The sequence below is a fragment of the Pagrus major genome, chromosome 23, assembly GCF_040436345.1.
Source record: "Pagrus major chromosome 23, Pma_NU_1.0".
Classification (NCBI taxonomy): domain Eukaryota; kingdom Metazoa; phylum Chordata; class Actinopteri; order Spariformes; family Sparidae; genus Pagrus; species Pagrus major.
In genome coordinates, this window is record NC_133237.1 from 29,080,556 (window position 1) to 29,104,980 (window position 24,425).

At 43.7% G+C, this 24,425-nt stretch overlaps 3 protein-coding genes across 4 annotated transcripts in view; 2 read left to right on the plus strand and 1 right to left on the minus strand.

Annotated features, from left to right (window-relative positions):
- itga2b (integrin, alpha 2b) overlaps positions 1–10,704 on the plus strand; it is a 31,200-nt gene extending 20,496 nt beyond the window's left edge. For both annotated transcript variants that reach the window (XM_073494683.1, XM_073494682.1), the window contains 15 exons: positions 2,663–2,718; positions 2,808–2,959; positions 3,085–3,198; positions 3,305–3,372; positions 3,942–4,077; positions 4,187–4,279; positions 4,387–4,466; positions 4,951–5,031; positions 5,143–5,248; positions 8,359–8,514; positions 9,204–9,290; positions 9,402–9,521; positions 9,599–9,700; positions 9,842–9,964; positions 10,156–10,704. In XM_073494683.1, coding sequence (XP_073350784.1) covers positions 2,663–2,718; positions 2,808–2,959; positions 3,085–3,198; positions 3,305–3,372; positions 3,942–4,077; positions 4,187–4,279; positions 4,387–4,466; positions 4,951–5,031; positions 5,143–5,248; positions 8,359–8,514; positions 9,204–9,290; positions 9,402–9,521; positions 9,599–9,700; positions 9,842–9,964; positions 10,156–10,233 — 1,552 coding nt within the window. In that variant the 3' untranslated portion in view covers positions 10,234–10,704. The remainder of the gene's footprint in view (positions 1–2,662; positions 2,719–2,807; positions 2,960–3,084; positions 3,199–3,304; positions 3,373–3,941; positions 4,078–4,186; positions 4,280–4,386; positions 4,467–4,950; positions 5,032–5,142; positions 5,249–8,358; positions 8,515–9,203; positions 9,291–9,401; positions 9,522–9,598; positions 9,701–9,841; positions 9,965–10,155) is intronic.
- Positions 10,705–11,351: 647 nt separating this feature from the next.
- On the plus strand, positions 11,352–14,248 carry syngr1a (synaptogyrin 1a). The gene is made up of 4 exons (XM_073494836.1): positions 11,352–11,611; positions 12,381–12,618; positions 12,697–12,842; positions 13,732–14,248. The coding sequence occupies exons 1-4, from the start codon at positions 11,510–11,512 to the stop codon at positions 13,819–13,821; spliced, it is 576 nt and encodes a 191-aa protein (XP_073350937.1). The 5' UTR covers positions 11,352–11,509; the 3' UTR covers positions 13,822–14,248.
- Positions 14,249–18,939: 4,691 nt separating this feature from the next.
- On the minus strand, positions 18,940–21,025 carry ifnphi2 (interferon phi 2). Its single transcript, XM_073495056.1, has 5 exons — positions 20,897–21,025; positions 20,451–20,543; positions 20,192–20,344; positions 19,792–19,863; positions 18,940–19,092 (listed from the first exon to the last, which is right to left on the minus strand). The coding sequence occupies exons 1-5, from the start codon at positions 21,023–21,025 to the stop codon at positions 18,940–18,942; spliced, it is 600 nt and encodes a 199-aa protein (XP_073351157.1).
- Positions 21,026–24,425: the final 3,400 nt, after the last annotated feature.

Genomic DNA, 24,425 nt, shown 5'->3' on the forward strand with positions numbered 1-24,425 from the left:
TGTTCTTTTCCCTGTAAATGTTCTTTTATGGAGCTAAATCGGGGTCAAATGTTTTGTACTTGAAAAAGTAAAATTTGAAACTGAAATTTCAAGTTTTGATCTTGAATTTTGAAAAATACATCAACGTATTCAAAATAAAAATAAATGTACAAAAAGTTTTTTCAGGTTAAAAATAATTATGATCAACTCTGGTAATTCTTTTGAATAAATCATTTATTTTCATTTTTCACTTTCATATGTTTCGATATTTGGGATCCTATTTCTTTCAGTTGCATGTTTTATCTTTTCAGATTCAGATCTGAGTTTTTTTTCAGTTTCAAATCTTTTTCAGTTTCAGACTTTTGACCCTGATCTAGCGTGGGGGGCGTGGCATCAGCTGAGAGGGGCGTGGCATCATGACAGACAGCTTAACCAAAAGGCTACAGACCTTCCCCTATCATGTTGCCTTCAGGGAACGTAGGATCTAAATCGATTCGGCTACGCCACATGATTGGCAGTGAAAAAACTGCTGTCAGTGACAAACTTCCATTTGCACACCATGCACGAATATCCTGCACGGCTAAAACTGTTTTAATTTCCAAGGCTGTTTAGATGTGAGATGTGGAAGCTGTTTTAGACAGTACTGAGGACCAACTGTAGTACAGGAGCGACAATATCACGCCAGATTGTGCACAGACACCCACACTTTAAGTACTGACATGTCCGATTTCCACGTAGCACTGTGAATGCCTCGCAGTGTCCGCTGGCAATGGCGTCCGGTTCTGCTGGCTCACCTGCTGGACCCAGCACACAGGTGAGAAAAGTAAGGTTGGGAAATCGTGATAAATATCAAAATGAGAGGTCGTTTTGTGGTTTTTGTTCTGTAGCCAGTGTTCGTTTACCGTTAACATAGCAACTGTTGCTAGGGTTCTTGTTTGTTAGCATCAAGCTTAATTCTTCTTTTGTTTATTATTTATTTTTCTGCCTGTTATCTCGCCTGTAATACATAAGCAGAGCATTGACATCTACACACACACACACACACACACACACACACACACACACACGAAGCTGGTGTAAGAATGTAAAGTTATGTTGTTTATTCCAGGATCAACTGAAAAGAGAATTTCTCCAGAGACTGCTGACCAAGGTTTCCCAGATCATGCAGAGATTGTCCAGTTCATCATCTGTAATGTTACTGTAGAACTGCTTTATGGAAAGGCCATTATCATGCATGCACCGTTTTACTGTGCTCTCCGATACACCCAGAACTTTTGCAATAGATGACACTGGTAGAGACATTTCTATCAGGCTCTGTAGTTGTTGTGGAGACACGTCATATTTCAGCCGTCCCATTTCTCCTTGCAACAACATAGGCACCTGACTGGGGGTCAGATTTGAGTTGTCCTCCATATTGACAAGAGTTGTCAGTTCAGTTAAAGCATCAATCACATCCTGTGGCATCTCAACCTGGCAGGACAGTGACCTTAAAAGCACCATCTCCTGGTTGACGACTAACTTTAGGTACTGCACATCAACTGGCAATCTCTGCATGATCTGGGAAACCTTGGTCAGCAGTCTCTGGAGAAATTCTCTTTTCAGTTGATCCTGGAATAAACAACATAACTTTACATTCTTACACCAGCTTCGTGTGTGTGTGTGTGTGTGTGTGTGTGTGTGTGTGTAGATGTCAATGCTCTGCTTATGTATTACAGGCGAGATAACAGGCAGAAAAATAAATAATAAACAAAAGAAGAATTAAGCTTGATGCTAACAAACAAGAACCCTAGCAACAGTTGCTATGTTAACGGTAAACGAACACTGGCTACAGAACAAAAACCACAAAACGACCTCTCATTTTGATATTTATCACGATTTCCCAACCTTACTTTTCTCACCTGTGTGCTCGGTCCAGCAGGTGAGCCAGCAGAACCGGACGCCATTGCCAGCGGACACTGCGAGGCATTCACAGTGCTACGTGGAAATCGGACATTTCAGTACTTAAAGTGTGGGTGTCTGTGCACAATCTGGCGTGATATTGTCGCTCCTGTACTACAGTTGGTCCTCAGTACTGTCTAAAACAGCTTCCACATCTCACATCTAAACAGCCTTGGAAATTAAAACAGTTTTAGCCGTGCAGGATATTCGTGCATGGTGTGCAAATGGAAGTTTGTCACTGACAGCAGTTTTTTCACTGCCAATCATGTGGCGTAGCTGAATTGTTTTAGATCCTACGTTCCCTGAAGGCAACATGATAGGGGAAGGTCTGTAGCCTTTTGGTTAAAAGCTGTCTGTCATGATGCCACGCCCCTCTCAGCTGATGCCACGCCCCCCACGCTAGATCAGGGTCAAAAGTCTGAAACTGAAAAAGATTTGAAACTGAAAAAAAACTCAGATCTGAATCTGAAAAGATAAAACATGCAACTGAAAGAAATAGGATCCCAAATATCGAAACATATGAAAGTGAAAAATGAAAATAAATGATTTATTCAAAAGAATTACCAGAGTTGATCATAATTATTTTTAACCTGAAAAAACTTTTTGTACATTTATTTTTATTTTGAATACGTTGATGTATTTTTCAAAATTCAAGATCAAAACTTGAAATTTCAGTTTCAAATTTTACTTTTCAAGTACAAAACATTTGAGCCCGATTTAGCTCCATATTCTTTCCTCTCCACAGTTTCGCTGCCCAGGTGTGCATCCACCTGTCTGGTCACAGAATCCCACAGCAGACAGGTAAACACACCTCACAGGTTTGTTCTCACTTGTATACACTTGGATACTCAGGTTGTTTTGTCTGTCTGCCTGCTGATTGGCCGAGGCAGTCGTGGGGGTGGAGCTACAGCTGGATAAGATGAAGCAGCCAATGGCAAGACGGACACTGCTGCTGTCGACCAACCAGCCGCAGGAGACCATGAGACTGATGGTCCAGAGGGAGGTGGGCGTGGCCTGCATCAATCAGACTGCCTACTTGAGGGTGAGTGAGTGACAGAACGAAAACACATGAAGAAGAAAATCAGAGTCACACCTGTGTGTGTGTGTGTGTGTGTGTGTGTGTGTGTGTGTGTGTGTGTGTGTGTGTGTGTGTGTGTGTGTGTGCAGTCTGAAGAGGATGTTCGAGATAAGTTGAGTCCGATCTTCATCACTGTCAACATCAGCCTCCTCAACACTACCCAGCATGCTTTGCTGCACGGACAGACACATGCATCTGCACAGGTGAGTCTGACACACACACACACACACATACACACACACACACACACACACACACAGACACACACCCTAACCTTACAGGTATATTTATAAGTGTATGTGTGTGTAGACCAGGATCATTCTGGACTGTGGAGACGACAACATCTGTGTTCCTGACCTGAAGCTGACTGCTGAGCCGTGAGTCAACAACACACACACACACACACACACACACACACACACACACACACACACCAGTAAACAACAATAAACAGTTATCCTAATGCTAACAAATATTGTGACACATTTAAGCATCAAAACTACAAGCTGTAGTTATAAACAGGACAGGACAGGACAGAGGAAACTCTCCAGAGGAAATGAAATGAATCTTTTCAGATGGCTCTGATGGAGCTCAGGATTCTTCAGGAGCTGCTTTCCTCCAACCTGAACACAGAACTTTAATTATCACCAGATTTGGATCCAGTCTGTCCATGTGTCAGGAAACTAACTAATTAATTAAATTAAGCTGCTGTGCCTCGTGTGTTGTGGACATCATCTCTCTGAGACAACACGATACGAAAGACTTCAATAATCCCCCAACAGGGAAACTGAGTGTCCACAAACAGGACAGACAACACATGGGACAATGATAACAAAGGCATCAGCATCTCAAGGCAGCGCACCATAAACACAGATTGTCTCTACTGTTACTACTGATTGAACTCTGTGTGTGTGTGTGTGTGTGTGTGTGTGTGTGTGTGTGTTAGCCTGTCAGACAGTGTGTTGGTCGGTGGGGATCAGTCAGTGTTGTTGTCGGTGTCGGCACAGAATGACGGTGAGGGAGCGTACGAAACTGAGCTGGTGGTCCGAATCCCAGAACACACACACTTCCAGAGCAGTCAGGTGACGCACGCACACACGCACATGCACACGCAGGCACGCATGCACACACACACACACACACACACACACAGGTTGACAATATTGATTCGGTGCTCTTTGTCGTCTGCAGGGTGTTAACAGACTGGTGTGTGTTCAGAGGAAAGAGAATCAGACTGTCATTGTGACCTGTGACCTCGGCAACCCCATGAGACAAGGACACACTGTAACAAACACACACTGTAACACACAAACACACACAGTTATCAGTATCAGTATCAGTAGTAAGACATACACACACATAAATATAACTGTCTGTCTCTCTGCCCTCAGCTGCAGACAGGTCTTCTGTTCAGTGTGGGCCATCTGGAGGAGGTGGAGAGTCACATCACCTTCAACCTGAAAATCAGGAGGTACTGAACCTGTTCACACCTGCTGTCACACCTGCTGTCACCTCCGTCCTGAGGGATCAATCAGTGATCAGCTTTCAGTCTGTCACTTCACAGCTACATTAACCTGCGTTTGAGTGACCACCTGTGATGTGATGTCACTTCCTGCTCTGTATGAAACAAACCCGTCCATCACTGAGACAAACAGACAAACAGACCCAAAGACAGAAAGAAGTTCATGTAGAACATTTGCTGAATTTACAAGAAGGAACAAATAAGTCAGAATCAGTCAGAGACAGAGTTTCACACAGTTTATAAAGTGTCTCCAACTCAACAACTCACTAAACTGACACATTTGTTAAGGGAGTCTGGGGACAAAAAAGTCGCCTATATTGGTTACTGTTTAGTGTATTTGTAAAATGTGACATGTTTAGATCAATAAAATGTTTCTTCTTTCATAAATTGAATGTAAACAGTCTGTATGTCTGTCTATCTGTCTGTCTCTCAGTAAGAACTCAGTGAACTCCAGCAGTAACGAGGTCTCAGTGGAGGTTCAGGTGAAAGCTGAGGCATCGTTGGAGATCAGAGGGTAAAACAATCTGTCAATCAATAATCAATGATCTCTGTAGTATCAATAAACGTCGACTGATCGATTGAGCGATTGATCTACAGACTGAATGATGTCTCTTTGTGATTCTAGCGGCTCCTCCCCTCCAGAAGTTGTCCTGCCTCTCCCTGATTGGCTGCCTGCAGAGCATCCTGGGAGTTTAGAGGAAGTGGGTCCAATGGTGGAACATGTGTACGAGGTGAGGCGGGGTCATTTACCTGGTCCCAGGTGAGGCTTCATCAGCTCTATGAATGTGAACCCTCTTGTTAAGAGTCATGGATCTGGACCTTCTCCAAGGACCATGAACCAGACAGGTGTAGTGAGACAGGTAGCCCAGTCTGTGTGGGTCGTCTGCTGGAGGACAGGAGGGGGATGCACTGACCCCTGGTGGTCTAACCTGCTGCTTCTGTCACCTGATCACATCAGAATCAGAATTCCTTTATTTGTCCCAAAAAAGGGGGAAATTTCTGTCACAGCAGCCCAAGGACAGTAATCTTACAATAAACAATAATAATAGTAAAAAATTAACAATATAATAAAAGGATAAGAAATAGAAATTGACTCGTATACATTGTATATACATAATATTGTACAATATAAACAGTGTAATTGTAAACAGCGTGGCAGTGTATTGTTGTTAATAAATAATGAATACCTGATGATACCTCTCCTTCACACACTTGGTACTTGGACCTGTGATACCTCTCCTTCACAAACTTGGACCTGTGATTCCTCTCCTTCACACACTTGGACCTGTGATACCTCTCCTTCACAAACTTGGACCTGTGATACCTCTCCTTCACACACTTGGACCTGCGGTACCTCTCCTTCACACACTTGGACCTGTGATACCTCTCCTTCACACACTTGGACCTGTGATACCTCTCCTTCACACACTTGGACCTTGGACCTGTGATACCTCTCCTTCACACACTTGGACCTGTGATACCTCTCCTTGACACACTTGGACCTTGGACCTGTGATACCTCTCCTTCACACACTTGGACCTGCGATACCTCTCCTTCACACACTTGGACCTGTGATACCTCTCCTTCACACACTTGGACCTTGGACCTGTGATACCTCTCCTTCACACACTTGGACCTGCGATACCTCTCCTTCACACACTTGGACCTTGGACCTGTGATACCTCTCCTTCACACACTTGGACCTGCGGTACCTCTCCTTCACACACTTGGTCCTGTGGTACCTCTCCTTCACACACTTGGACCTGCGGTACCTCTCCTTCACACACTTGGACCTGCGATACCTCTCGTTCACACACTTGGACCTGCGGTACCTCTCGTTCACACACTTGGACCTGCGGTACCTCTCCTTCATACACTTGGACCTGCGGTACCTCTCCTTCACACACTTGGACCTGTGATACCTCTCCTTCACACACTTGGACCTGCGGTACCTCTCCTTCACACACTTGGACCTGTGATACCTCTCCTTCACACACTTGGACCTGTGATACCTCTCCTTCACACACTTGGACCTGCAGTACCTCTACTTCACACACTTGGGGTGTATCAGTCTGTTGCTGAAGGAGCTGCTCAGTGCAGTGATAGTGACCTGCAGGGGGTGGGACTCCTTCACCAGCAGCGATGACAGCTTGTCCATCATCCTGCTCTCTCCCACCACCTGCACTGGGTCAAGAGGGCGTCCCAGGATGGAGTTGGCCTTCTTCATAATTTTTTCAAGTCTCCTCCTGCCTGCTGCTGAAATGCTACTGCTCCAGCAGACTACTCCATAGAAAATGGCTGATGCCACCACAGAGTCATAGAAAGTCCTCAGGAGTGCCCCCTGCACCCCAAAGGACCTGAGCTTCCTCAGCAGATGGAGTCTGCTCTGACCTTTCTTGTATGTTGCTGCAGTGTGATCAGTCCAGTCCAGTTTATTGTTCAGGTGAACTCCCAGGTACTTGTAAGATGTCACCATCTCAATGTCCGTTCCCAGGATGTTCACCTGTGTGCAGGGTTGTCTGTGCCAGAAATCCACCACCAGCTCTTTGGTCTTCCCGGCGCTGAGCTGGAGGCGGTTCTGCTGGCACCAGTCTACGAAGTCCTGAATAAGTTCTCTGTAGGCTCTGTCATCCCCGTCCCTGATGAGGCCGACGATAGCAGAGTCGTCAGAGAACTTTTGTAGATGGCTGTGGGGTGTTTGGTGGGAGAAGTCTGCAGTGTACAGGGTGAACAGGAAAGGGGCCAGGACTGTTCCCTGTGGGGCCCCCGTACTGCAGACGACTGTGTCCGACACACAGTCCCGAGTCCTCACATACTGTGGCCGGTTGGTGAGGTAGTCAAGGATCCAGGACGTGAGGTGTTGGTCCACCCCTGCGAGCTCCAGCTTGTCCCCCAGAAGTGCAGGCTGTGTGGTGTCTGCACAGGACTTGAGGAGCCTGGAGCTGATCCCGTCTGGACCCGTAGCCTTCTTCACCTTCATCTTCCTCAGTTCGTTCCTCACCTGGATAGTGGAGAGGGACAGATTGGAGCAGGGGGGCTGAGTGTCGGGTGGGGGAGGTGTGTGAATTTCAGGGGGGGCAGTGGAGGGAGTCTGCAACATGAATGCAGTGGAAAGGGAGGTAGAGGTGAGAATGGGGCTGTAAACAGGGGGGGTAGAAGAGGTGGTGGGGTCAGCAGAGATGACTGGGCCGGGGGAGGGGTGGGTGTCTGGTCAAACCTATTGAAGAATAGGTTCAGGTCGTTCACACACGTCTGATCCCCGGCAGCCTGGGAGTCTGGTTTCCTCAGCCCTGAGATGGTTTTAAGGCTTTTCCAGACTCCACTGATGTTACTCTGCTGCAGCTGAACCTCCATCTTCCTCCTGTAGCTGTTCTTCCCCTCTCGGATCTTCTTCCTCAGCTCCCTCTGCACAGCCTTCAGCTCGTCCTTGTTGTCTGACCTAAAGGCCCTCTTTTTCTCCCTCAGGAGAGCCTTTATGTCAGGATTAATCCAGGGTTTGTTGTTTGTACAGTCCTGGTGGGTACAGTGTTATCAACACAGAAGTTTATGTAGTCTGTGATGCAGCCTGTTAAACTGTCCATGTCCTCCCCATGAGAAACACAGTTCTTACCACACAGTTGAGATCAGATGATCAATAACAAGCTGTACCCATTGATAACAATCAGGAAGATGAGTAATGCTAACTTGTTGCTAATTTATCACTTAGCACTGCTAAGATGCTACATGCTAACCTGAATGTCACTGCAGAAGTGATGTCATTTAGTATATTGATCCGACTGATGATATTAATAATATATCTGATATTGATAATATTGATGATATTGATGATATCGGTGTGTAGCTGAGGAACCAGGGTCCCAGTGCAGTCAACGCCCGGCTGACAGTGGACTTCCCCATCACCTGGCGACATCACTTCCTGCTCTACGTCTTCTCCAACGCCTCAGAAGAATCACTGAGCTGCAGGACCCTGAATGCATCGCAGTTAGACCCCTTCAAGGTCGAGAACCTGTCTGTCTGTCTGACCTGTCTGTCTCTCTGATCTGTCTGTCTCTCTGACGTGTCTGTCTGTCTGTGTCTCTGTCTGTCTGTCCCTCTGACCTGTCTGTCTGTCTGTCTGTCTGTTTGTCTCTCTGACGTGTCTGTCTGTCTGTGTCTCTGTCTGTCTGTCTCTCTGACATGTCTGTCTGTCCCTCTGACCTGTCTGTCTGTCTCTCTGACCTGTCTGTCTGTCCCTCTGACCTGTCTGTCTGTCTGTCTGTCTGTCTCTTCTGACCTGTTTGTCTGTCTGTCTGTCTGTCTCTCTGACCTGTTTGTCGTCTGTCTGTCTGTCTCTCTGACCTGTCTGTCTGTCCCTCTGACCTGTCTGTCTGTTTGTCTGTCTCTCTGACCTGTCTGTCTGTCCCGCTGACCTGTCTGTCTGTTTGTCTGTCTCTCTGACCTGTCTGTCTTTCCCGCTGACCTGTCTGTCTGTTTGTCTGTCTCTCTGACCTGTCTGTCCCTCTGACCTGTCTGTCTGTCCCTCTGACCTGTCTGTCTGTTTGTCTGTCTCTCTGACCTGTCTGTCTGTCCCTCTGACCTGTCTGTCTGTTTGTCTGTCTCTCTGACCTGTCTGTCTGTCCCGCTGACCTGTCTGTCTGTTTGTCTGTCTCTCTGACCTGTCTGTCTCTCTGACCTGTCTGTCTGCAGCTGCTTGGTAACTCGTCCAGAGTGTCTGTAGCTTCTCAGTTGATCCAGCAGGAGGAGACAAACTCACACAGTCAAACTGTTCATGTGGTAAATAAACACAAACACATTATTTTATTATATTTATCATTATAATGAGCTTGAATTAAAATAATCTTTGTGTGTGTGTGTGTGTGTGTGTGTGTGTGTGTGTGTGTGTAGAACTGCAGCAGCAGTGACACGAGTTGTATCAGGTTTGTGTGTGATGTCACAGCGTTGGGGCGGAGCTTCAGTGCTGTCATCCGAATATCAGCCAGGCTGTGGACACACACACTTGCACAGGTACACACACACACACACACACACACACACACACACACACACACACACACACACTCACCTCCTGTCTCTTTGTACAGACTCCCTACCTGAACTATGAACTCGTCTCCTCTGCCTCCTATGATGTCATCAACGCGTCATCAAAGGTGCAGCTGCTGCTGCTGCCAAGTGGACACACACAGGTGTGTGCGCGCACACACACACACACACACACACACACACACACACACAGATCAACAACTGAACTCTAGTCTACAATGTGTGTGTGCGTGTGTGTGTGTGTGTGTGTGTGTGTGTGTGTGTGTGTGTGCATGTGTGTGCAGACTCAGCTCAGTGTGTCGTGGCGGCCTCCTGATGGAGAGAAAAACATTCCTATTGGCTACATCGTCCTATCAGTCGTCTCTGGACTCCTCCTCCTGAGCATGCTCAGTATCATCTTCTGGAAGGTAACAATCGATAAAATCAATAAATGTATTGATCAGACCATCGATTGTATCAGAAACACTTATCTTTAGTTAATAAAACATTAATTAATGCTTAATGACACTTGATAAAATAATGTATTTACAGTTAATTAACGTGTGTGTGTGTGTGTGTGTGTGTGTGTGTGTGTGTGTGTGTGTGTGTGTGTGTGTAGCTGGGTTTCTTTAACCGTACTCGCCCCCCCACTGATGATGATGATGAAGATGATGAAGATGAAGATGAAGAGCAGTGACAGTCACATGACTGAATGACACTCAGGTCACATGTTTCTGATGTTTGATTTATCTGATAACAAATATTAATGACTTGTATTCAACAATAACTTTACTGATGTGATCAGATGGTTTTGAACGTTGATGATGAAAAGTATCATTAAAACATGTTTAAACTTCTGTTCAACACTTGTTTATTAATATAGTTCATTTATTAAGTTTAGTATAATAGTTTATTGATAAACTTTATTAATAAAGTGTATCAATATAGTTTATTAATAAACTATATTGATACACTTTATTAATAACGTTTATTAATACTGTCTTAACTGCTACAAAGTCCTTTGTTTGTTTACTGTCAGAGTATTTTTCAAAATAATAATTAAAATATTTTAAAAATGTGAAAAAACAACGAACTGGTCGAAAGATGAATTTGAGTAAAATGTGTCAGGTGTGGTTGTGCAGGTAATAAACAGGAGGAGATGACATCATGTTTGTGTTTGTTATAACTTTAATATTTACAGCTGTTTTATTGTGATGATTCATATCAACATTTAATGCCCCCCCCCCCCCCCCCCCACACACACAGTTTACCTGCATCATGTTTTCTGACTGAAGTCTCACCTGTTCAGGATAAAGACTCTATGTTAGCATGCTATGTTAGCGCTGTCAGTCATTCTGTGCTCTGACAGGAAGTGACTGTTTTGCATCAATCCATGTAAAGTCTGTTTAATTTAGTAAACAGTCAGTTTATTAATCAAGTCTAATTATAAATCTCAATAATCAATAACATTAGTGATTAGAGATGAACACACTGAGATTTAATTTTGAATAAAAAAATAAAATAAAGAATCAAAATAATAAAACTGTCAGAGAGGAAAGAAGAGTGATGCCTCTCAGGCAGAATAACTCCACCTCCTTCACCCTGATTGGAGGAAAATAGGGAAATAGTAGCAGGTGATTGGTGTAGCTGCTGGAGGCGGACCACAGCCTGTGAGACTTGGCTGAGGGTATTAAACCCCTTCAGACTCTCAGGGGGGATGAGGAGGATTAGAGCAGATTACAGTTTATAAAAGAGCAGAAGAAGAAGAAGGAGAGAGCACCGGGACCAGGACAGGACCAGAGACACTCCAGGACCAAACTGGACCAAACCAGACTAACTGGGCTGGGGCCAACTTTGGATCAGAATCTAACTGGATTGAGCAAGGAGGTGGAGGTGGAGGGTTAAAGTAGGCTGAACTGGGCTGAAGTGGTCTGTACTGGTCCTGACTGGTGTAGGAACAGGAAGTGGTGTGGATGGACGGTTTCCAGGCGTACGGGGCAGGGAAGGCAGGCGGAGCTTTCGACCCATTGACCTTCTTCAGACAGCCTCAGACTGTGGTCAGGGTCCTCTGCTGGGTGAGTCTGATGATGTCATCATGATGTCATGATGACATCACAAAATTCTACAAGTCACCGAGGGGTCACACAGGTGAGTCCAGGTGTGACGTAGCTACATTTCACAAGTAAGCTGGCTAACTGCTAACACATTAGCCAGCCAGGGTTATGCTAATCAGTCATGTGTTTTGTTGACCTGCTGGTTCAGTCAGTCAGTCATGTTTGTGTTTGTGGTCACTGCAGTTGATCAGAGGTCAGTGTTCTGGTTCTGAAGCTCAGTTCATGTTTTGGGTCAGTTGTGGTTTAACTTGAGTTAACATTAATCTGTGTTATCTGGTGTGTGTGTGTGTGTGTGTGTGTGTGTGTGTGTGTGTCATGAGACTGGTGTTAACATTCCTGAGGCTCAACACAAGACTCCTCAAACAAAACCTCAGTGTTTGACTCGGCTGCTCTGATTGGACCGTTTACAGTTTACAGTTTAAATAAAACTTTATTTGTAGTGATGGAATGTAACTGAGTACATTTACTCAACTACTGTATTTTAATACAATTTGAGGTACTTGTACTTAGTATTTCCATTTTCTGCTACTTTGGGGACAAATACTGTACTTTTTACTCCACTACATTCATTTGATAACTTTAGTTACAAGTTACTTTGCAGATTACATGCATCAGAGCCAAACCAGAGCCACACTGATTCTACTCCTCCATGTTAGCATCTAGCTTCTTGTACTGAGAATGAACGTGTCTGTTATCACTGAGCTAGCTGCCGTCTCCTCTCTGTTTCCAGCTCTTCTCCATAGTGATCCTCGGCTGCGTCGCTAACGAGGGTTACGTTAACCGTCCAGAAGAGGTCGAAGAGTTCTGCATCTTCAACCGCAACCAGATCGCCTGTAACTATGCTGTCTCCATGGGAACGCTGTGTTTCCTCTGCTGCATTGCCTTCCTGGCGCTGGACGTGTACTTCCCTCAGATCAGCGGTGTGAAGGACAGGAAGAAGGCCGTCATGGCCGACATCGGGGTGTCAGGTGAGACTCCGCCTCCTGGTTCTGTTGCCTTTACCTGTCGCTGCGTTCAGTAACCGCGTGTAACTCGACTCTCTGCAGCGCTCTGGTCTCTGGTCTGGTTCGTTGGCTTCTGTTTTCTGGCCAATCAGTGGCAGGTTTCTAAAGAGGATGACAACCCTCTGAACGAAGGAGCCGATGCCGCCAGAGCCACCATCGTCTTCTCCTTCTTCTCCGTCTTCACCTGGGTACGTACCTGAGCTGCATAAGCTGACATCACAAGACAGCCTCTACTAACAAACATGTCCCCTCCAGGCTGCCGTACATGTCCTCTACTAACAAACATGTCCCCTCCAGGCTGCCGTACATGTCCTCTACTAACAAACATGTCCCCTCCAGGCTGCCGTACATGTCCTCTACTAACAAACATGTCCCCTCCAGGCTGCCGTACATGTCCTCTACCAACAAACATGTCCCCTCCAGGCTGCCGTACATGTCCTCTACTAACAAACATGTCCCCTCCAGGCTGCCGTACATGTCCTCTACTAACAAACATGTCCCCTCCAGGCTGCCGTACATGTCCTCTACTAACAAACATGTCCCCTCCAGGCTGCCGTACATGTCCTCTACCAACAAACATGTCCCCTCCAGGCTGCCGTACATGTCCTCTACCAACAAACATGTCCCCTCCAGGCTGCCGTACATGTCCTCTACTAACAAACATGTCCCCTCCAGGCTGCCGTACATGTCCTCTACTAACAAACATGTCCCCTCCAGGCTGCCGTACATGTCCTCTACCAACAAACATGTCCCCTCCAGGCTGCCGTACATGTCCTCTACTAACAAACATGTCCCCTCCAGGCTGCCGTACATGTCCTCTACTAACAAACATGTCCCCTCCAGGCTGCCGTACATGTCCTCTACTAACAAACATGTCCCCTCCAGGCTGCCGTACATGTCCTGTACCAACAAACATGTCCCCTCCAGGCTGCCGTACATGTCCTCTACCAACAAACATGTCCCCTCCAGGCTGCCGTACATGTCGTCTGTTTCTGTGACTTTAAACTACATACATGTCACATGTAATAAACATGATGCTGTCTTCTTTTGTGCTTGTGTGTGATATGTTGTGTGTAGGGAGGTCTCACTCTGCTATCGTTGGAGCGTCTGAAGAGAGTCTCGTTTGAAGAAGAATACAACAAACTGTTCAGCCCACCTCTCGCCTGACACACACACACACACACACACACACACACACACACACACACACACACCCTAATGTCACCTCTGTCCCTCAGCCAATCACAGATGAGTCCTTTTTTGCTTCCTGTCTCCTTGTCAGTTCAGTCTGAACTCTGATTGGCTGCTATAAGCGCCTGTCATCCCAAGTGCCTTCCTGTTGCCATGGTGACAAGGTTGTTTTCTTCCTCAGATGTGTCGCAGCTGATTCATAAATGTTTGTGTTGTTGTTGTTGTTATTTTTATTATTATAATTACAGTGATGTCATGATGTGTAAGATGATGTCATCATACATGCTGATTGATGACGATGATGTAATGATGACTGTGTGACGAGCTGTCAGACATTAAAGTTGTAAATGAAGAGTTAATGAACTCTGCTGACACGTAGACTGACCTGTTTACACACACACTGACCTGTATACACACACACACTGACCTGTACACACACACACACACTGACCTGTATACACACACACACACACTGACCTGTACACACACACACACACTGACCTGTATACACACACACACACACTGACCTGTACACACACACACACTGACCTGTACACACACACACACACTGACCTGTATACACACACACACACTGACTGACCTGTTTACACACACACTGACCTGTACACACACACACTGACTGACCTGTTTACACACACACTGACCTGTACACACACACACACACTGACCTGTATACACACACACACACTGACTGACCTGTACACACACACACTGACTGACCTGTACACACACACACTGACTGACCTGTATACACACACACACACACACACACACTGACTGACCTGTATACACACACACACACTGACTGACCTGTATACACACACACTGACCTGTACACACACACACTGACTGACCTGTTTACACACACACTGACCTGTACACACACACACACTGACCTGTACACACACACACACACTGACCTGTATACACACACACACACTGACTGACCTGTACACACACACACTGACTGACCTGTACACACACACACTGACTGACCTGTATACACACACACACACACACACACTGACTGACCTGTATACACACACACACACACACACACACTGACTGACCTGTATACACACATGTAGACTGACCTGTATACACACACACACACTGACTGACCTGTATACACACACACACACACACACACTGACTGACCTGTATACACACACACACACACTGACCTGTATACACACACACACACTGACTGACCTGTTTACACACACACTGACTGACCTGTATACACACACACACACACACACACTGACTGACCTGTATACACACACACACACACTGACTGACCTGTATACACATACGTTGACATACTCAATAAATAAAGAAACACTTTTGTTTTTGCTCCAAGTTGAAGTTTAATATTTAAACTTTTCTGGGCACACTAAATAATTATTTCTCAAATTTTGAGCTTAAATGTGTCAGTGAGCGTGTTTCCTTCACGCCTGACAGGTGAGTCACATCCAGGTGTGTTTGGACGTGCAGGTTCATCACACAACACACTGATACAAATACATGCTGACTGTCCACCGAGCTGCTGAATGTTAACTGGATGTTAGGTTGTTTTATTTGTTTCTGACAAAACTGATCGATCTGACAGATTTATTAAATATGAATCTGACATGAGGCTCATTGTTCGTTGAGTCAGCTTCATGAGAACAAGAGATCATGAACAGTCTGTTATATTTAAACTTTGAGTTATCAATGATAAAACAAATACACGTTATTCTGACTCAGATCAATTAAACCATTAATAAATAAATAAAATAAATAATTGTCCTTTAACTGACGGAGAAAAACAACGTTATTCTTCTTCATCAGGTGATGTTTGATGACTTCAGTGTTAATAAAGTTCTCTGATTTGAACGCTGGTGTGTGTGTGTGTGTGTGTGTGTGTGTGTGTGTGTGTGTGTGTGTGTGTGTGTGCAGGCTGCTCAGTGTCTACTGGCCATCCACAGGTTTAAACTGGGAACTGATTCTGTCACCTTCAATCAGGACTACGTTGACCCGAACCAACAGGAAGCTCTGGAGGAGGTCCTGCCCACTGAGGAGTAGAGGGGCGGGGCTTAGTGAACATTGTTAATAATCAGTCATGGTGATGCGTTCATGGACCAGAGTAACATGGAGGAACGCCTCATCATGTAGAGGGTTAGGGTTAGTTGTTCAGTTTAGTCACCTGACTTAACAAACTGGACAGTGATTGGCTGGAGTGTCCTCGTCATCATTCTGTATCACAGCTCCTCCTGCTGGTCGGAGGAGGGAACTAAACACACACTCTGTATTAACACATACACACGCACTCTATTAACACACACACACACACACACACTGTATTAACACACATACACACACTATTAACATACACACGCACACACACACACTCTATTAAAACACACACACACACCCTGTATTAACACACACACACACACTCTGTATTAAAACATACACACACACACACACACTCTGTATTAACACACACACACACACACACACTCTGTATTAACACACACACACACACACACACACACACTCTGTATTAACACACACACACACACACACACTCTGTATTAACACACACACACACACACACACACACTCTGTATTAACACACACACACACACACACACACACTCTGTATTAACACAGGGCTGCTGCAGCTGTTTTCTATCTCAACTAGTTTAGTTTGTTCAGTTTGTTTCTGTGTTTCTTCGTCTCATAATAAAGTCAGTAAACGTCAGAAGTCAGTTTGGTTTTTCATCGTCTGTGACGCCTCATTTACACATTAAGTTGAAGAAGTTTTGGGGCCTTTTTATGGCTTTATTGATCGGACAGCTCAGAGATGATTTGAGCATTTTGTCTCACTTACCTTGGACTGACAGACGACTCATTAAAGAACTCATAATAGTTATTAAAACGAAACCAAAGAGCTGATACAGAACACTAAAAACCTGCACACTGTCCAAGACCGTTTAGCTCAGTTGGTAGAGCAGGTGTCCCATGCACAGAGGCCCTGTCCTTGCCGCAGCGTGCCTGGGTTCGAGTCCCGGCCTGGGGCTCCTTGCTGCGTGTCACTCCCCCTCCCCTTGTTGTCTTCATAATCTCAGACGAGGTAATGTTGACAAGTCCTCTGACTTCCGTGCTCGTCCTCTGACTCTCTCCTGAATCCACAGACGACCAGATGAAACGTTTCTTTGAGGAAACTTGTGGATCTGGGTTTCTGGGTTGAACACTGATATGTGAGAACTGCAGAACAAAGGTGGAGTTAATGACGGATCGGATCTTCAGACTGAGACAGAAACAGTCTCATAATCATCTGACAGTTGAAATGATAATGAGTCAGTTTAATAACGAGGTGATGAGACGACAGCTGAGTCATGAATGAACTGTGATTGATCTCTGTGGTATTTATGGATTAAAAATAGCTCTGTGTGTGTGAGTGAGTGAGTCAGACTGAGTCAGTGTGTTGACAGTTTGACTCTTGGATCTTTTGCACTTTATTTACAGTCATCATGTTGTTCAGTCAAATCTTTAATTTACAGTTTTAAATCTTGTCTGATAAGAAGTTGAAGATGGTTCTGTCCTGTCCTGTCCTGTCCTGTTCTGTTCTGTTCTGTTCTGTTCTGTCCTGTCCTGTCCTGTCCTGTCCTGTCCTGTTCTGATGTTAAAGAGAATATTTTTTCTAAATCAGTTCAGTTTGAGATGGACCGCCATGAAATAGGATTCAATGTGGATGATTGTGCATCGTCAAAGTGTTTTCAGCGCTGACAGACCCAGATGGTTCCTCTGAATGTCTGATGGGATTAAAGAGTTTAACCACAAACAGCTGTTATAAGTTGTTCTGCTCAAACCCAAAAGAGTCCATTCACAAAAACACTGATTTATCATAACATCTTTGTTGTTTGACAGAAGTAAGTTCAGAGGTGTGTGTGTGTGTGTGTGTTTTAAAGTAAAGTTCAAACTGTCAGAAACGTTTCTTGATGCTTTAATGGGATGAAAAATGAACACTGAGACATTGAAACACAAAAATAAATTAAAGCTACAAGCAGCGATGAACGGGCCCTCGCAGTCCACGCACGTCGGGGCATGCTGCTGTTGTGACATGCTGCTGTTGTGACATGCTGCTGTTGTGACATGCTGATTTCGGGGCTTCTTCATGCAACAACTTCCATTGAGGAAATGAAAGTGAAGGCAGTCAACCTGTCATTTCGTCATGTAGCAATAAAAGCGCCACCTATTGGTGGATATGCACCGAATTTTGCAGAGACCCTCATGTGGGCATGGAACACAAATCAAAAAAGTTTTGTGTTAATCGGACTATATTTGGTGGAGATATGAAGAACTGTGTGTTTGACCCGAATCTACAGGAAGTTGTTATTTAATAACTTGACTATTCTTTGGACTATCACAATTCTTTTAACAAATTTTTGTCAGGAGGGTCCACAGATGCTGTGTGCAAAGTTTGGTGCAAATCTGAGAAATTGCCTGGGAGGAGTTCGAAAAAGCAGGTTTGTGACATTTTGCGAATTTGTGAAAAAAAAATGGTAATGGGCGTGGCCTATATCAGGAGATTCAGCACAATTCAGTGAACGCGTGGATGTAAGGTTTTTTGAGTTATTAGCCAAAACGCACTTTCCTTGATTATGGCGCCACCTAGTGGTGAAAATTCACAATGACAACAGATTATAACATTTTTCGCCAGGTCTGATCTATATTCCAAGTTTGGTGAGGTTTGGGGTATGTTCAGGCAGTGAAAAATGCGATCATTTGGGACAAAGAAAAATAAAAAAAAGAATAATAATCACTACAGAAACAATAGGGACCTCGCAGGTTTCCTGCTCGGGCCCTAAAAATGTCCAACAGAATTTAAATTAGAAAGTAAAATACAAATAAATAAATAAACTGAGTTATCAAAATATAAATAACATAAATAAATATCAAAAACTTCCTCAATAAGTTACAAATAAATATAAAAATAAATAGTTAAATAAATAAATGTGGCCAATAAGCATGATAGAAATCCTTGCATGGTCTCGTGTCCTCAGTGGGCGTGGTCTCTTTGACTCAGTGGGCGTGGCTTCTCTTCCTCAGTAGGCGTGGTCTTGTGTCCTCTGTGGTGTTCCTCCAGGTGAAACAGGTGCGGTGTTGATGCAGGGCGGACTGTAGGACCTTGAGCAGATCTCTCCTCAGAGCCATCAGTCCGCAGGTGGCGCCATCCTGAGTGACACACAGACAGGAAGTGTGTCAAGTAGCGACCAGAGCGTCATTTTTAATGATTGATTTGAGGAAACATTTGAATAATAAATTCATGTTGACGATTAAATTCACATTTTAATAGTGATGTAAATAAAAACCCAGAATTCAAAGGAAGCTCCAAACCTACAGGGGGCAGTATAACCATTAACTGCTGCTACTCTTTAGTGATTAGCTGCTGTCAGCATGCTAGCTTGTGGAGCTAAGTGGCGTGTAGAGCTGGAATATTATCACATCTTACTCTGCAAACTGAAGATTTATTTACAATAAGTTAACGAGGAGATGAAGCTCGTCTCAGTTCAGTCAAAGAGACAAACTTGACTTCAGACGGTGGATTCTTCTGTTTAGTAAAGAAAACAGATGTCTGAATATTTCCTTTCTGGACTTGAGTTAATTTTGTTGACTAAATAAGTACGAGACGATCAGACTGTCACCTCTGAGCTACAGAGTGCTGGTAGCAGCTTGCTGGTTAGCATGCAAATTTCAGCAGAACACAGAACAGAGACGTGTTTGACGTCAACACTGTTGTTTCTTCATCTGTTCATCATGTTAGCTCAGTTCAAATGTTTAAAACTTTATTCACATCTGACAGACAGACAGCTGTAGAAACAGACAGACAGACAGACAGACAGCTGTAGAGACGGACAGAGTGTCTGAGTTTACCTGCTGCTGGAGGACAGCCGTCACGTTACTGAAGTATGGAGATAACACACCTGAAGAGTCAACACCTGACAACTGGAGAGAGAGACAGGTCAGAGAGAGAGAGAGATAGACAGGTGTAGAGACAGACGGGGGGCGACCCCCATTCCGAAGGACCGCCATTCCGACGGTCCGAAAATTTCCGAAGGTAGACCTTTTTTCAGGTTCGGAATGGCGCCCTTTTTTCAAAAATAATTAAGGGCTGCCATTCCGAAACATGAAAGTGAACGTTCGGAATGGCCGCCCTGGAACCGAGACAGACTGACACCCCGGTGTTCAGACAGACAGGTGTTCAGACAGACAGACAGGTGTTCAGGCAGACAGACAGACAGACAGACAGACAGACAGGTGTTCAGGTACTCACACAGCTGCCGTCCTCCCCCAGTCGGTCCTGTACCATTCTGAAATCACGGACCGTCTTTCTGTCCCAGGTAACTCCAGCAGGTAACTCCTCATCGTCGAACATTGGCCCCGCCTCCTGCAGTGACTCATACACTACCCATAATACCTGGCGGCACTGCAAAGAACCAATCAGAGGTGAGTCTTTTTACCAGTGCACCACAGTTTGAGCAGAAAAGCAGGTCAATGATTGGCTGAGAGATCAGCTGAGGTCAGAAGATTACCTCAGGGTGATTGGCTGTGGCAGCAGGGAGGGCGGAGCCTGGGAAGGAGATGTTGGCGTTGTACGGCCGGCAGTGGACAGGAAATGACCCCCCCTACAGGACAGACAGGAAACAGTCCACGCTTTATCGACAACACAACTAGAAGCTAATGCTGAGCTGCATGTGGAAAGATACTGATGAAGCTAATATAAGCTAATGCTAAGCTACACAAAGACTTACAGATAAAGTGAGCGTGCTGTTCTGAAATAGAACAGCACAGAAGTCGACTTTTCTGTTAAAATTTTGCGTGAAGATGAAGCGTTAAAATGAAAGTTCATCTCTATAGACAGGATGGGTTATATATGAACGCCGTTAGCAGTTAAAGTGTCAGTTATATGTGACGCTGTTAGCAGTTAAAGTGTCAGTTGACATTAGTCAGCGTTCTGTTTCAAAGTAAAAGGTCGTACCAGGTCTCGGAGCAGATGGTGGGCCCGCTGGACCAGGTCCCCCTCCAATGGACAGGTCGGCATGGCAACCAGCATCAGCTGGAGGCTGCAGATCTGCAGGAGGACTAAGAGGACTGAAGACAGCGTCATGGTTCTGGTTCTGATGGTTTTTGTTTCAGGTGATCTTCGGCTGGTCTTGATGGATCTGGTCCCGGTTCTTCTGGTCCTGAGGTTCTGAAACAGACGTCAGTTTAAGATGAAGTTCTTCAGGTGGTCTTTTCCCCTGGTTTTGGTCCTGGTCAGAGCTGGACTGAGATGCTTCAGGTGTGCTGTGTGCACCGTAGGGGAGTTCAGGTAACCTGGAACAGAGAACAGCAGATTGGCTAGCTGTCAGGACCAATCAGCCAATCAGAGGCCGTGTACCTGTGTGAGTCATCAAACCACAGAGAGTCTGATCCAGACTACAGCAGCAGAGACCTGGACCAGGACAGGTGAGTCACTGCAGGTTCATTCAGGTACACAATCCTCTCAGAGGAGAGTGAAACCGTTTATTTCTTCTGACAGAAACAAACATGAAGTTTAAATAAAAACTGACGTCTGATTTCAAAGAAACACTGATGAACTTTTAATTATGACAAATATTTTGAAATCAGTGAATTGAATCAATTTATCTTCAAATGTTTGAATAATCTGAATATGATCAGTTATGAGAATAGTTTGATTTTATCTCAGATGTATTGATTTATTATTATTATTATTGTTGTTGGTGGCTGCAGCAGATTTAAACTATGCCTATATATTATGTGTACATATGCAGTATGTATACTATAGTGTCATTGTGTGGTGTATCTGCAATATGATAATTTATTGTAATTATAATGGAGCTACAGACTCCATAAGTGTTTGTTCAAATGTGATTAAAAAGCTGATTGATGAAGTATTTTTGTGAATTATTATTATTATTATAAATGAATCTCTCCTGTTTAATATATTTATATTTTTCGAATGTTCAGTTCAAGTACGATCAGTGAATCTTCAAACTGAACTGATGTTTCTGGATGAATCCTCGATGATTCTTTAAAAAACCACAAAAACCATGAGAGTCATAATGTGATGATGTCACTGTTCAACAGGCCTGTTGTAGTTTTATTCTGATGTGGAGGAGAAACGAACCCTGGACACACCATAACAGTGATGTGTTCACTGAGCGGAGGAAAAGTGAGAATGAGTGTCACAGTGAACGCAGTGACTCATCATCTCCACCTCGTTTGTCCTGCAGACAAAAATGATTTCACAGTTTTTAACTAAAAAGAATCATTTTCTCAAGTTTTCATACATCAAAACTAAAACAAATAAAGAATAAACCCTGTTGAACATGAGTTTGATATACCGAGTCAGAACCGTGTTTCTGTTGGCCGGCTCAGTCAGAGACGACGTCTGACCTGCAGCACACGGCGTCATGTGACGTTCTGTCTGTCATATTAACTCAAAGTGTCTCAGATGGAAACGTTCAGACTTAAGTTTCATTTCAGAGCTGTGAAACACAAAAAAGTGAGACTTTACGTGAAAGTTAATGTGACGTCACGTCCAATGAAAACGAGTGAGAGTGAAACAGATCAGTGATTCCAAACTTTTCTCTGTGAGCTGAAACAAAACTTGTTTCTGTTGTTCGTCAGATTTTCTGTTCGTCGCCTCGATGTGACGAAAGTTTCCACCGGAGCTGCAACACTCGACGTTTCTGACCGCGGTGAACGAGGAAATTCGACGCGTAGGAAACATGTTAGCGGTAACTGTGAGCTGTCGTCATCAAGCTTCAAATGTAACGTGTTTATTTATTTATTCATTTATTTATTTATGACATTTGATTGTGTGTGTACATGTTGATGAACATGAAGTTTAAAAGCAGCCGGTGAACTGGTGTCATCAGTTCTCAGAAAACGTTAACGTGATCAGAAAGAAGCTGTTTGACGAGTTACGACAGAAACAAGAGAAATGGAGGAAGTACTCGGATACTTTACTACAGTAAAAGTACTGATACCACACTTTAAAAATACTCAAGTAAAAGTCCTGAATTTGAGTAGAATCAGTAAAATGTAGTTAAAGCATTAAATATATTCAGTTTGGAGACATTTATCTAACAATTTTAGTTACTAGTTACTTTTCAGAATAGATTTTACAAACAAACCTGTGAATAATAAATTAAATGTTACAGATTAAACTACCAAACATTTTGTTATCATGATAAACATACAATTATATGAAAATATCTATATTTTTTTCTATTTTTTTATTTCATTAACTTTTAGTTGTAATTGAGTATTTGTACAACCTCTGGCTGGAAGTATTCAAACTCTGTACTTCAGTAAAAGTACTAATATCACAAAAATTAAAGTTAAAGTCCTGCACTGAAAATGTTTCGTCATTAAAAGTATCATCAGGAAAATGTAGTTATTCAAAGTACTTTTACTTGAGGACTGTACTTCAGTGCAGTTTTGAGGTACTTGTATTTTATAGTAGAAAATATTTTTACTTCACTACATTTTTCTGACAGCTTTAGTTACTAGATAAGTTTATAGACGACAGCACAATATATATAAGAATATAATACAAGTATTTAGTTGGTGGTACTCACATCCTTTACTAAAACTACTAATATCACAAAAATACTCTGTTACAAGTTAAAGTCCTGCACTGAAAATGTTTCTTCAGTCAAAGTATCATCAGGAAAATGTAGTTGAAGTATTGTCAGTAAAAGTATTGATTGTTTTTACAGGAAACAGAGTTGATCAGTAATCAACGAATGGACTGATCGTTACAGCTGCACTTGTACTAACTGTTGAGTAAACTAGTAACTGAAGCTGTCCAGTAAATGTAATGGAGTAAATGTAATGGAGTAAAAAGACTCTACCTCAAATCTGTACTCAAGTAAAATACTCGAGTTACTGTGGGCTACTTAGTTACTTTCCAGCTCCGAAAAACACAAATAAACAAAAAATAAACATAAATATGTTTTAAATATTTGTTGTCCTGATAAATTTAAAAATTAAGAAAAATAAAAACAAACAATATAACATATATATAATATATATATTACATATATATATAATATATAATATATATAAATATTTCCTGTTTGTTTCCTCGATATTATAATTTATATAAACTTAAATCTTCTGCATCAAAAACATGAACGGATGAAATAAACTCACCCGATGAGCCGCAGTGAAGTCCTGGAAGTCTTGAAAGTCCTGGAGGTGCTGAAGGTTCTGGCCCCTCTGGTTCTGGTTCTGGTCCCTGTGGCAGCTGGTTCTTGTGGTTCTGGTGATTGTCTCTGTCACGTCGGCTTTTAAATGAAGCTCCAGAAACTGAAACTCTGATGTCTTCAAAGCAAAATCAAAGCAAAAAAATTGGAAATTTCCCCTTTCAACCCTAACCTCACCCGCTTTCCTCACCCCTCACCCTTCCCCTCCCCTCCCCTCCCCCTCCGAGGCATCTTACGATGACTGTTAACACAAAACCACACAGTGACACAAGAACAAACAAACAACAA

Coding starts and splice junctions, on each gene's coding strand:
- syngr1a (XM_073494836.1), top strand. CDS start 11,510: ATGGACGGTTTCCAGGCGTACGGGGCAGGGAAGGCAGGCGGAGCTTTC. Junction 12,619..12,696: donor GGCCGACATCGGGGTGTCAG/GTGAGACTCCGC, acceptor GACTCTCTGCAG/CGCTCTGGTCTCTGGTCTGG. Junction 12,843..13,731: donor TCTTCTCCGTCTTCACCTGG/GTACGTACCTGA, acceptor TGTTGTGTGTAG/GGAGGTCTCACTCTGCTATC.
- ifnphi2 (XM_073495056.1), bottom strand. CDS start 21,025: ATGACGCTGTCTTCAGTCCTCTTAGTCCTCCTGCAGATCTGCAGCCTC. Junction 19,864..20,191: donor TGGGGGAGGACGGCAGCTGT/GTGAGTACCTGA, acceptor CTCTCTCTCCAG/TTGTCAGGTGTTGACTCTTC. Junction 19,093..19,791: donor CGGCTGTCCTCCAGCAGCAG/GTAAACTCAGAC, acceptor TGTGTCACTCAG/GATGGCGCCACCTGCGGACT.